At 46.7% G+C, this 12280-nt stretch overlaps 1 protein-coding gene across 4 annotated transcripts in view; it reads left to right on the forward strand.

Moving 5' to 3' along the window:
* The window catches only part of MAP2K5 (mitogen-activated protein kinase kinase 5), a 130045-nt gene extending 117954 nt beyond the window's left edge, over positions 1-12091 (forward strand). For all 4 annotated transcript variants that reach the window (XM_040569604.1, XM_040569601.1, XM_040569603.1 and 1 more), the window contains one exon: positions 11454-12091. In XM_040569604.1, the coding sequence (XP_040425538.1) occupies positions 11454-11558 (105 nt within the window). In that variant the 3' untranslated portion in view covers positions 11559-12091. The remainder of the gene's footprint in view (positions 1-11453) is intronic.
* Positions 12092-12280: the final 189 nt, after the last annotated feature.

Raw genomic sequence — 12280 nt, forward strand, 5'->3', positions numbered from 1 at the left:
AAGGATTTTTTTTTTTTTTTTTTTGCCAAGCCAACTAGTGGTTATTTATCGTATGGCCTTCTCTGTATTTTCAGTAGGGTTCCATACATTTATTTACACATAGTTTTATACCTGTTTGTCAGCTCCTGACACAGTATGATTTGACTGTATGTTTGTGCTTCATCATTTAATATTTATTCTATTTAGTCCTTTTACTGAAACCTGGCAAACATAGGTGTGTTATTTTGCGCTAGACGGTGTTTAGGCATGTAATGGGATGTGATCTTATGGAGTACTTTTAAAAACAACTTGTTCATGTGCAGAAACTTCCCTATCCCAGTGAAGTGTGGGATGGTTCATTATTAGTTTTTGTTTCCAGTCAAATCATCTTCTGTTTTGTTGTCACTGTTTCGGTTGTTGTCACTGTGTATGTGTATGCACACACGTGTATTCACACAGCATTTTCTACTCCAAGGTTGGAGGATACTGTTCAAATTTATTCCAACTCAGTCAGTAGAAAAGTTTCTCAAAAGTTGGAGAAAACATATTTTTTCTCCCTTCTTTCCCTATCTGGGAAATTTGTTTGAAGGAAATACTACATCAGTTTTTAGTGTTTGACTCTGTCTGCTTGGTGTCAACAAGACTGTCACAGTAAGCCGAGAGCTAAAGTACAATGCTGAGGATGCATCTGAATTAACATTAGAGTTTAGGTCAGGTGTGCATTTTGGTTTGAATCTACAGATCTTTCAGAGCTACTGCACTTTCATTCTCATCACAGATGGGTCTTGAAGCTCATGAATCGAATCAATTTCAAATGAAACCAAAGCAGAAGATGTGCTCCAGGCACACACCTCATGTGCTGCAGCTACTAATAGGCGCTGCATCCATAGACCAGACCAGAGCTGGTCAAAAGTAAAACCTCTTCCATCACTGAAACACTGCACCAACCATTTCACTCTGCAGATCTGCTTCTGTTGTCGACAGCTTGCTAATGTTGACATACTCTATCAGCCTTGGGCCACTCTCTCTATTCCTCTTCTACAGCTCTTCTTAACCTCAGCAACACTTGCAAAAGCACGTTCCAATTACATTTCGGTTGCCTTAGTTTTTTTTAAGAGTCATCATGAAAAATACCTTTGCTGGGAGTTAGCTCATTTTGTTAGCTAAGCACCAAGAAGCATGCCAAGCACAGTTATTGGTTTAACGGCAAATATCAAAAGCAAAACTGCTGTGGAAAGAATGATCTGCAGATGGGTGAATAGATTTGCCTGTGCCACAGCCAAAACCAAAACTCCATTGCACATTTAAGACGAGTATGCACAACAGAAAGAGCGTAGCAAAAATCAGACTCACTCGTGCACACCCTGGGGTTCTGCAGTATGGGGGAATTGAATTACAAAGTCAAGTCTGTACTACAGAAGTCAGAGGAGCTGTACTAGTTGCTGCTAACCTGATCTGAAAGAAAATCACCTCTTGACTCCGAGTCTGGTGATGAGTTGCTGTCCTGAGTGGCCAGCCCAGACACACTGGTCAGGGCTGCACCACCAGCACGTTATTTGGCTATGACCAACATCCAGAGCTTCAGAAGAAGGTTAAAAAAGGGGTTTTAATCATAATGGAAGATGTATATTACTGTTTAAAAGTGGAAATTTGGGTGTGATTTGTGCACAGCTTGTCTTCAGGTTAAGGTTTTCAGGTTCAAGTTAAGCTGTTGTTCCTCTGGGTCCATCCATTGTGCTTGGAAACTGTTATTTTGTAAAGACAAGTTCTGCAAATTGCGGAAGAATTTTGGTGCATCAACAAAACTACTAAACCTGCTGAAAATCACTTGCCATTAATTATATTGTATAAAAACTAAAAGTGCATTGGAAAAAGTTCATCTACATTCGGAGGAGTAACATGGAAAAAAGTAAAAGGAGTCTTCATCAGAGGAAAAAAATATATATAGGAAATTGAGCTCCAAGACTTCAGCATTTCATAGTGTTACTCACTTATCATTGTTTAGTACATTTTGTATCATCTCTTTACTATCTTAAATATTATCAGAGGGATAAAATCATTAGTGTGCTAATCTAGATAGCCGCAGTTCTAGCACTGACCTAGGCTAATCTGCCTTTGCAATTTCAAGAACTATGTTTGACTCCTCTGAAAGTAACCTTAAATTGTAGTCTTGTAAGAATTCCAGAGCTGTATCCTTCACTCCTTCTCCTAATGAGGTTATGACCAAATGCTCATTATAATTGCTTTAGACTCCTTTTAATTTTCAAGCTTATTAATCATAAGAAGAGTTATTTAAAATTGCATAAATTAATCTTAGATTAAAAGCCCATCAAAGCCTCGAAACAATTAAGAATAAGTAGGATTTCCCTGGGGCAGCAAGTTTTATTTTAATAGTGTAGTCAGGTGGATATCAGAACATTGAAGTATGGTAGTGATTAATGTATGCAAAATTTAAATGAGAGTTTTTAAATGGCAAATCTAAATCACATATTGACCTAACTGTAGGCTTTAACTGCATTGTCTGTCATATATTTAAACTGTTTAGTAATCAACATTTTAATTACAGTGTATGTTAGGGAGGCCATGCAACAAACAAAACTCACCACTTTCCGACACTCCGCGTGGAACTGTTTAGCAGGTGAGGGCTGTGCTATTAACTGCTCAGAATAAGGAATGAGGAAAGAGAGCACAACCTTCAAGGAGACTAATGATACTTGATTTTGCTTATAGATGTGTTCTTGTCCCTGCTTCATCTACACCCAGGAAACGCCACTGATCAATGCGGTTTCTGACCCACCTTGATACCGCCACCATACCCTAGACAAATGGGTGCTTTGTGCTCTCTGAGCTGGCAGACGCTACAGGTGGTATCCCCATGGGGTGGGAAATTCTGGGAAAACATTATCTTCTGGATGCTTTCGTTTTCTGATTCCTGGAGTCCCTCTGCCCCCCGCAGCTTTGCAGATCTATTTGAAGACCTCTGTCTTTGGCCCCTGCTATGGGATATTTCGCTGTAGCAGCCAGTTGAGGATGGGCTTGTGGGCGTGCTGAGTTCTTTGCCAAGTGCAGTGAGAGGCAGCGCTTGCCCAGAGTAGTCAATGTTCTGAGGGTGGCAACTGGGGGAGAGATCTTGGCCAGTAAACACTTGGTACCAAATCAAGCACAGCCATGCAAGTATATATGCAAAGCTGATACTTTATGGCTAAACTTGCTGTCATCTGGCATATGGGGACCCGTCACTGCAGGTATTGCGTGAGAGACAAGGAGGTGACATTTCTGGGTAGCTGTGTCTATTAAAGCAAGGGTTGACCTTGCTGGAGCTTTAGGTAACTGGGGGCTTGCTTTCTAGACAGTCATGCTAAGCCTCTCAGTCACTGGTGTTTCAAGCATTTCAGCACCCACCCTTTTCTCTAAAGGGTTGCCTGCCATGGGCAAAACACATCCTAAAATTGCAAAAGTGAAGCAAGGGATGCAACAGCCAGATCATACTTAAGTAGTGTCTGGCAGGGTCTTTCCACTCGTGTATGTATCCTGTGTCTCCATGGATCAATGTGAGCACGTGAAGCCTTCAGATTTTTTACCCCACTTGAGCCTTAGAAGAGAGCGATGGAAGGAAGGCAGCTGTGTGGCGCAGCCCCTGAGGAGGACTCTGACACCTTCTGTGCCTGTGAATTAACAATGTTTTGGGAGTCAGCAGTAGAGTATTGGCCTGAGGATTCCTCACTGCTATTCCTGGCTGTGGGAGCAGAAATCGGCCTTGTGGATAGCTAGCACAGATAATTAGAACAGCGTTTAGTTTGGCTTGTCCTTGGAGGCAGAAGCTCTAGATGTAAAATCCTCCACTACTGGAGGCAGTAGTAATGAAATCCTGCGTGTGCTGAGGGAGACGCAGGGTCAGTTTGGGGTAGTTTGGGTTACTTGAGCACTTTGTCTCTCCAGGCATCCGGGGAGGTAAAACAGCTCCAGAGCTGAGGTTCGTATTTGTCATTTTGGAGGTCTGACTTGTATTCCCACTAAAGATGGGAATGGGCAAGAATTTCCTCTTGTATATGTGCCCTCATTTAATTATAAGAGCTGTAAATAGCATAAAAACGTCAGTAGCAATCGGAGAACTAGCTGGGATGATAACTGTGGTGCACTAGTTTACAGCCAAGTTCTTGTCTTCCAAAATTGCGGGGCTTGCACTCCTTCAGACAGCTAGGGATGAGTTGCCAAGCAGACTTTTTACAATCTGATCAAGCCTGCCTTCAAACAGAGGGCACCTCCAGTGGAATAAGACATGAGACATCCCAGCTGATTCAGGAGCAAAAGTGGTGTGGGGTGGAAACGGGTCGCAGGTGTCCTGCGGGCAGCGATGGGGCTGTGCAGAGCTGGGGCAGAGGAAGTTCTCCCTAGGTCTTAACTCTACCTGCCAGGGAAGCCTTACCCGTGTCATCAGGGATGAGGGAAGGGCAATGATTTTTTCATTTTTTTCTTAAAAGATGCCCCAGCGCTCAGAGCTGCCATGTTTTTGCAGGAAAAGCTCTGTGTTGAAGCATCTGATGCACCACGGAGATACTCGGTGCTGCAGAGCAGTGACATGCCGGTTCTAATATTGCCTAATAAACTGCTGCATTGTCTTTTCCCTCCCCCTTTAAAAAATGGCATCAGAATCGCGTGTTGAGCGGAGAGTGAGCTTCCCTTAAAGCAGCCTGTAGCCATCAGTAATATTTATTTTCTCTATTTGTTTTAAGCCTGTGAAGACCGTGGTTTCCTCCATACTGTCCTGATGGAGCCCTGACCAGAAAGCGTGCAATGCCCCTAGCCCTAATGTGCCATTAATGATAGGTTAATGTACAGTATAATGTTTTTTGGACTATGGGTTCATTACACTTCTGAGTGCAAGGTCCTTCTGCAGAGCGCCCAAGGTCCCATTGCATTATATCATGCAATAAAAATACCCTTTTCATATCACAGGCTAATAAACTGTATTTGAAATGCTGTCTAAGGGCACTGCCATCGTCTTGATAGTCTATGTCTGCAACAGTTGGGATCTTTTTATTATATTTTTTGTTACGCTGAATTCAAATTTTTAAATGAAATGCATAATTTGTCTGTGCCTCTCCGTAATAAATGGAGCACAGTGCTTTTACTACACAATCTGGGAGGATTCCTGTAAAAGAGAGCGTAAAAAGGCTCGCACTGGTGCAACCAACAGCAACGCTGCCTATTTCCTAACATCCCTTGCATAAGCATGAAGTCTTTTATTGTCGTTTCTAATTTGCCAGGTGTTGTGATTACGTTTGGGTGGCAGACAGTTGTTACCATGAGGCTTTGGGCCCTGAAGAGGTGTCCCTCCTTCCTCCTCCATACCCCTCAGGTTCACATTAAGGTCTGTCTTTGCAGCTTGCTTCTGGCTGTAGGGAGGACCGCTTGCAGGATGCCAAGAGGCAGCCCCAAGCGCTGGCCCTGGCCACGCAGGATTGAAAGTCAGGGCATGGCTCTTTTTGCCATGGAGGAGGAAGGAGGGAGGGTGGGCATTGCCCCAGGAACCCGCTGCTGCTTTACACCACCACCGAAGTCAGAGGTGCCGAGGTGGTGCCGTGGGGGCACCTGGCTGTGATCCTGGCAGCGCTATGGGCAGGACAGGCACAGCGCTGCTCATCCCTGTGCAATCTGCTGCTCTGGCCAGAGCCATCCGTAAGCTCGAGGGGCCACGGGATGGCATTCCCAGGTGTCCTCCCCTTAACCTTTGTGTCCTCCTGCGGGGATGCAGCTCTCCGTGCAGGTTTGAAGGCTCACGTGCCCCTGAGTAATGAAGTGAGCCAGCCCTGATCCCAGCACGTTCTCCAGGATAGCCAGGAGCAAGTTGTGCTGCCCCAATTAACCTCTCACCGCCCAGCAAAAAAAATTAAGGAGGTGATGCTGGGGTTGGATCTGACCGTATTATCAAAATAAGAGCAGTGTCCCTGGGCACCGTTTGGAACTAACGTTCCTCTCCATGTCCTCCATGCACACCCATGTCCTCTGCTCCAGGAGACCCCACCCTGTCATTTTTGCAGATTTGCAAGGAGATAGGTGGCTGACGAGTATTTCAAATTGGAAATCTGCTTTTTCACCATCCTGGCTAAGGTCAGCAGCTGCATATCTCATGGACCCATTAAACCACTCTGACCCAGGCTTTGTGCTTGGAAAGTCCTCTGAAATCACAGGAGCATTGCTTAAGCAACATTATTTATTGTCTGCCTGTCCTGTGGCAGTGGTTAGGGACCCGGGTGTAGGTCTAAACCTCCGTGGTGCTATCCAAACGTGGACAGTTTGTAGTCAGTGGCAGAGGAGATACAAGCAGAGCCACAGCAGAGCTGCCCCTGGGTGCAGGAAGCGCCCCATGTGCCTGCAGCCCTGCCAAGGACGAGATTCAGGGTCCGTAGCGATAAGCTCAGTGCAGGTTAATATCAAAAATGAAGATTTCTTAGGCCGGAGGAGAAGACCACAAAAGCAAATTACTGAATTTTAAGGGTAGGTAAAATTATGGAACTTTTACCCTTGAATAATGGCGATTTAATTGACTGGGCTAAATGATTGATGGTGTGTGGGCAACGAGTTCGAATTACCAGGGCTGTGTGTTCAGGGGGGCGCTGCCCTTTTAATTTCATGTCAGATATTTAAATCATTTATATCCCCCTCTGCGAGGTGCTCCCCTTCGAAAGAGTTAACCTGTCTGATGGGACACTGCAACTTGAGAAATGTACCCTTTATCAAGAGAACGAGATGAGACAAGTTCATTTAAAAAGCCTGGTTTGTCATTGTTTATCTAATTTTCAGAGTTGACACACAAAATTAGGCTGGCTGACACTCACTCTGTGGCTATCCCCGGCCCCGTCCTGCCTGACCTTTTCTGCTCCGAGCCGCCGGCAGCAGAAATCGCTGCAGGCTGTGCCCAGCCAGACCCCAGGGCTGGGGCAAGGCGGATCAGTGCCTGGCCAGGATGGGGGAGCGGTTTGGTGGTGGGTTTTGAATGTTTTTTCTGCTGCTTGGGTCTGTTGGGTGTGCTGATTGCCGAGTATTTGTCACGGTGAGTATTTAAGAATTGGCATTTGCAGAAATGAAATGTGTCCCAAAAAGGGTGGCAGCTGCAGCAAGGTAGGTACACCACCCAAACCGAGAGTGCCGTCCTACTACTGATAACCATCCACTGCAACAAAAAAAACACACATTTCAAGCCTCCATGCACTCACCCTTCATCGGTGTTAGCTTGCAAAGCAAAGTAAATCTACATGGGGATTTTAAGTCCAGTCGGTTGTGTTTTAGAAGGCATTGCTCACTGTTGTAGCGAGGGCTGGGATCCTTGTTTGTTGCTGAGACGCTCAGTGGCCAGAATTCACTAATAGCTGGCCTCCGAGCTGCTGCAGCTTGCCTTGGCTTTTTTGTTTGTTGAAGTGACATTTCATCCCAAGCCCCGTCCTGCAGCCTGGGCATGCACTGGAGCAGTGCAGCTGCATTTCTCCTCCAGCAGTGGTTTTTTTTTTTAACCTTTTTTTCCCTCGTTTCTTCCTTCCCTCCTCACCTAATCTCCCTTCCCCTTCTTTCCACACTCCCTTCCAAAAACGTCTCCAGTTTAATTCGCTGCTTTCTGAGGTGCATGGTTTGGTTTGTGGGGTTTAATGGTTGCTGTTCTCTGGGTGCCTGAAAAGGGAGGGAGTCAGGGCCTGGATGCTCTGGATGCTGAATAGTGGCAAAATGTGGAGAACCCGTCAGGGTGGCCTTGTGAAGAAGTTGCGAAGAGTAGAGGAGACCGCTGCTGGTGCAACTATGGTGATTCGAGCCTTCGGAGGAAACTTTAATTGTTTTCCCCGAGACACTTCTGGACGCCGAGCTGACTACAAGTACCTCTTGCATAGTTTGTATTGCATCGCAACTTAAACGTTGCTGTAAGCAGGCCAAGGGCAAGTTTGATGAGTTCGTGCGTTGTCCACAGTTGTGCGCTCTTTGTGTGGTTTTGTTGCAGTTGCAGGTGTGACTGCAGCGGCAAGGGGCTTCTGAGCGAGGTGTGGTCTGGTGAGGCCAGCTATTAGAAGCAGGAAAGTGATTTGGGGCCATCCCGTGGGCCTTGTGCACCCTGTGCTCCTTGTGACTTCCCTGCTTGATGTGCCTGACCTCAACGTGCCATGGGCTGGCTACCAAGATCTGCAAATACAGGTCCCACTGACACTGTAGTCTTAGCTTTGGTGGAGATGTCTGTTCTCAAATTCCCCATTAAAAAAAAAAAATCAGCAACAACAAAAAAGAGCCTGGTAAAAACATCCCTTCAGCCTGAGAGAAATCCTCGCTAGGGCAGTATAAAAACAAGAGAAATCTAAACAGTGGTTTCAAGTGAAACTTATTTCTAGGGAGAAAAATGAGTGCGTAAAACCCAAGGCTTCAACGGAATAACCTCACAAAACAAAGCAAACAGGCTGAGCAGCGTGGCTAGCTGACGGTTTGAGCCTTGCGCAGCCTGCAGTTTTCCCTGCGTGTTGTGAGCAGCGTAACTGCAAGGATGTAGTGGGTGTGAGATGTCTCCTCTGCGGGGAGCCTCTCCGTCGTAAAGGAGATTCATGGGAGAAGCGGACTGTCTTTTAATAGCTTTTTTTTAATTGCCCCAATGCATCTGCTCTTCCTTGTCTGTGGGCTCAGTTGTTTTTCCCTAGTTCTAACTGGTGTCCTTGGCTGCTGTTTAGTGTAAGAGGCAAAGCAACTACCTCTAGGCTGTGTTGCTAATAATAAGCCCTTCCCTTAGTCTTGCACCTTTTGCAGCCAAAAACGTGGTAGTGCTGTGCAAAACACACTTGCACGGATCCTTTCAGCAATCTCATGAGAGAGCAGAATCACGTATTCCCTTTTAGCCATAAGGCTGCGGGAGATGAAGCAGCCATGTGAAGGTCGCGCTGGAAAGTCTGTGGCAGCTTGGGGAGAAACTCCAGGACTCCTGCCTCCAGGTCCCAGGTCGTGCTCCCTCCCGAATTGTGTCCTGGGTAGGAATCGAGGCATATTTCGAAACCAGGAACGTTGCATATTGCATTTGTTTACTTAAACAGTAAAACCTAAATGTACGTGGGATATCTGCAGTAAGGGAGGAAAACAGAGGGTGCAGTCTTTCTCCATCGTTGTTCCTGACGTTAGACATTCAAGACCAAAGCTAAAGATTTCTAGTAGCCAGGTGTTGGAAGGGAAAAGACGTTGTCCATATGCTCAGTGCCGCGAGCGTCTGTGTACTCAAATGCATCATTTGAAGATCATCCATCTTCTCTCGGTAGCATTGAAGTGTCTGCTGCCATCCTCCGAGCTCTCGAATGGACTCCGGTACCTCTGGGCATGTTCTTCATCCTCGGCGGGCCGTTTTCCCAGCAGTGACGGGGGCTGAGCTCACACGTGTCCGCCTGCATGTGAAATTCAGAGCCCTCAAACAAACTTAAAGTTGCTCTCTGAAGCCAGGCATGCCTAAAAGGAGGCAATTCGCTTCAAAAAATTTGAATATTGGGAGAAAAATATCTATTTCTGTAACAGTTAAAAAGAGCAAATTTGGAGCACGGCTGTGGCTGGCAGGGGCTCGTGCTTCAGAGAAGCGCAGCGCCGGGGCTGTTAGGCAGCTGTCAGGGCACCAGAGGCCGGTGCTGTGAAACAAAACACTTGAGACGTTTGTAGCTCTTCGTGGCATGGTCTGTGTGTGGTGTTCCCCTGGTGGTGGACCTCCAGCTCAGCCGAGTGCCTCCACCAGAGGATTCCTTCCGTTTCCTCCCCAAGGTGAACTGGGAAAGCAACCGAGCTGGTCCCGGTAAGACTCGAAGAAGGGCTCCCCACGTCTCAGACTTGTCCCCAAAAAGTTGTAGCTGAGACTCCAGCCGTCCCAAAGGGTTGAAGCAACAGCGTCTCGCCCTTCCTGCCTGCATCTTGCAGATGACGGTGTATTTTATTCCTGCGCCTCCTGCGTTTGCTGGCCCTGGCCCGCCGAGTGTTTTATTGCTTCAAGCTGGTGCTGCGAGGATTTATGGTGCTCTATTTAGCCCAGTCGCTTCTTCATTGTTCCGCTCGGTGCCATCCTACCCCGGCCGACCGCAGGCATCCCGGGCCCCGCGTCAGACCCGCTCTCGCTCTCAGCGTGCCGACCGCCGCCGCTCGCCGCAGTGCTCCGCGCCGGTAATTCCCGCATGTACGTCACCGTCCCCACGGGCTCCCCGGCAGATCGACTCTGATTACTTTCAGGCACTGCTTGCGAGAACCATGAAGTTTAGTGTTGCAAAAACTAAGCTGCTTTTGAGTGATTTGGAGGAGAGGTTTTCATCATCTGTGATGGTTTCTCCTGGCGATTGCTTTCTTTCAGCCGTTTATGTAATTGCGGTACTTGGTTTCCTGTGGATTTTTATACTTCATTTGAGATTCATCTGAAGATGGCATGTTCGCATCTCTAGGAATGGGGCCAGACTGAGGCATGGGCTGCCTAAGCTGGCTGCTGAAATTGCAGGCCATATTTTTGTTTAATCCTGAGATGCTGTTCTGATTTTCGGAGGTGTCTAACTCTTCCACGGTGTCTGCGGTAGCCGTATAATTTCATGGGTGAGAATATTTTATCGTCATCCCTCTTCCCATCATACTCTGGTTCTTGCAGTAGCTTCTCCTGAAGGCCTGTTAGGAGTTCTGCTTAGGTGAGATTTCAATTTCTTTGTCAAATGATCGCTCCAAAGGACTTGTGCTCGCATGTGTGTGCATGAGCAATGCCTCTCCTGATGGCTGCTGAGTGCTGCAGAGGCTGGAGCCTGGTCCTGCTGCATCTGCAAGCACAGAGCTCATTGACCAAGTAATTGGAGGAATTTAACACCGGGAAGGGCATCGCTTTTCCTAGGTAGTTCATATAACCATCCGTGTAAGGGTGAGGGATGTACACAAGGTGAGGAGGAAGGTTCCTACTGGCAGAAGTCAAGGGTCTTACAAGTCCGCTGCACAAGGGATTGCATTTTGTTAATGAGCGGGAGAGTTGCACGGAGGGGATATTAAAGAGAGAAACCTAAGAGATCGTGGACTTCTACAAACAGACTGGTGGGTTAGTGTTTTTGTCAGAATATCTTCTTATTAAAATGTGATTTTGTAGTTGAAGAGCCTAGCAGGCTGTTCTAGTAAGGAGCTGTTCTAAACCATGGTGAGCTCAAAACGTTTTAAAAAAAACCAAAAACCTAGTGTTTTCAAGGCATGCTAGGCTAAGGCCTCAGTAGAGAGTTTGGGTGCTCCCAGCCTTCCCTTTCCTGTATAAATGACGTACATGGATAATATGGATCCAACTGAAAGTCCGACCAGTCACCTACTGGTTTGAATAGATGTTTTATTGCATTTTTATGGATGTAACTGCAGCATGTCCCAATGTATTTTTTCCAAACGTAAAAGACAATAATAAAGCAACTATTTGGGTTCTCTTAGGAAGAGTTGTGTTTCTCTTGGCTAACTCTGCCTGTCCTTTTCTCCAGGGCCACCCGTTCATCATGCAGTACAACGACGGGAACGCAGAAGTGGTGTCCATGTGGGTGTGCAGGATGCTGGAGGAGCGGCGATCGACGCAAGGACCGCAGTGAGCTGGGCGGCTCACGGCAGCGCCCACGACTGCAGCTCGTCGGGGACTAGCACAACCAGTCCCTCGCTTCGGACTCTCAGTCTTTCTGGATCATATTTTGCTAAAAATATTTTCTAGAAGCATCAACAAAATCTTTCAGGATGTTTGTTGATGCCTTCCTCCCTCCCATACACACACATTAAGGAATTTCCTTCACACATTTCTTTTATTGCTGAGCAATTTAATGTCCTCAAATTAATCTTCAGTTAAACTGTACACAGCCTTAAAGCAAGTATTTTTATCTATATTTTATTGAATGTACTGTATATTTCATGGCTCCAGAGTATTTTTTAACTGTTAGTCTTTTGCTATTGTAAGAATGACACGCTGACTGTTTGGGGGATTTCATAAGGAGTTGTTGGCTCCCTTCTGAGCGCAGACATCCACAAAATGCTTGTTTGAGACTGTTTGGTTTTTTAAGGAAAAAAAAATAAGAAAGCGTCCGGATTTGCCCATCCTGCGAGGAGGTGAGGGAATAAAAGGGTGTCAGGTGTATCAGCAGTCGTGCTCTCATGTGGCGGGCGGTGCTCTGTGCTCCCGGGTGCTTGCTGCTGTGGCTCGGGCTTGCTGGGAGAGCCACGCAGGAAAGGCAGCGCCCAGCTCTGCGCAGAGAGCACCCAGCCGTGGCTCAAGCACCTCGGGGTGCTCCACGTGTGCAGGCAGGTGACTTCAGCCCTCGTCCCA

Source organism: Cygnus olor, chromosome 11 (assembly GCF_009769625.2).
Source record: "Cygnus olor isolate bCygOlo1 chromosome 11, bCygOlo1.pri.v2, whole genome shotgun sequence".
Lineage (NCBI taxonomy): Eukaryota > Metazoa > Chordata > Aves > Anseriformes > Anatidae > Cygnus > Cygnus olor.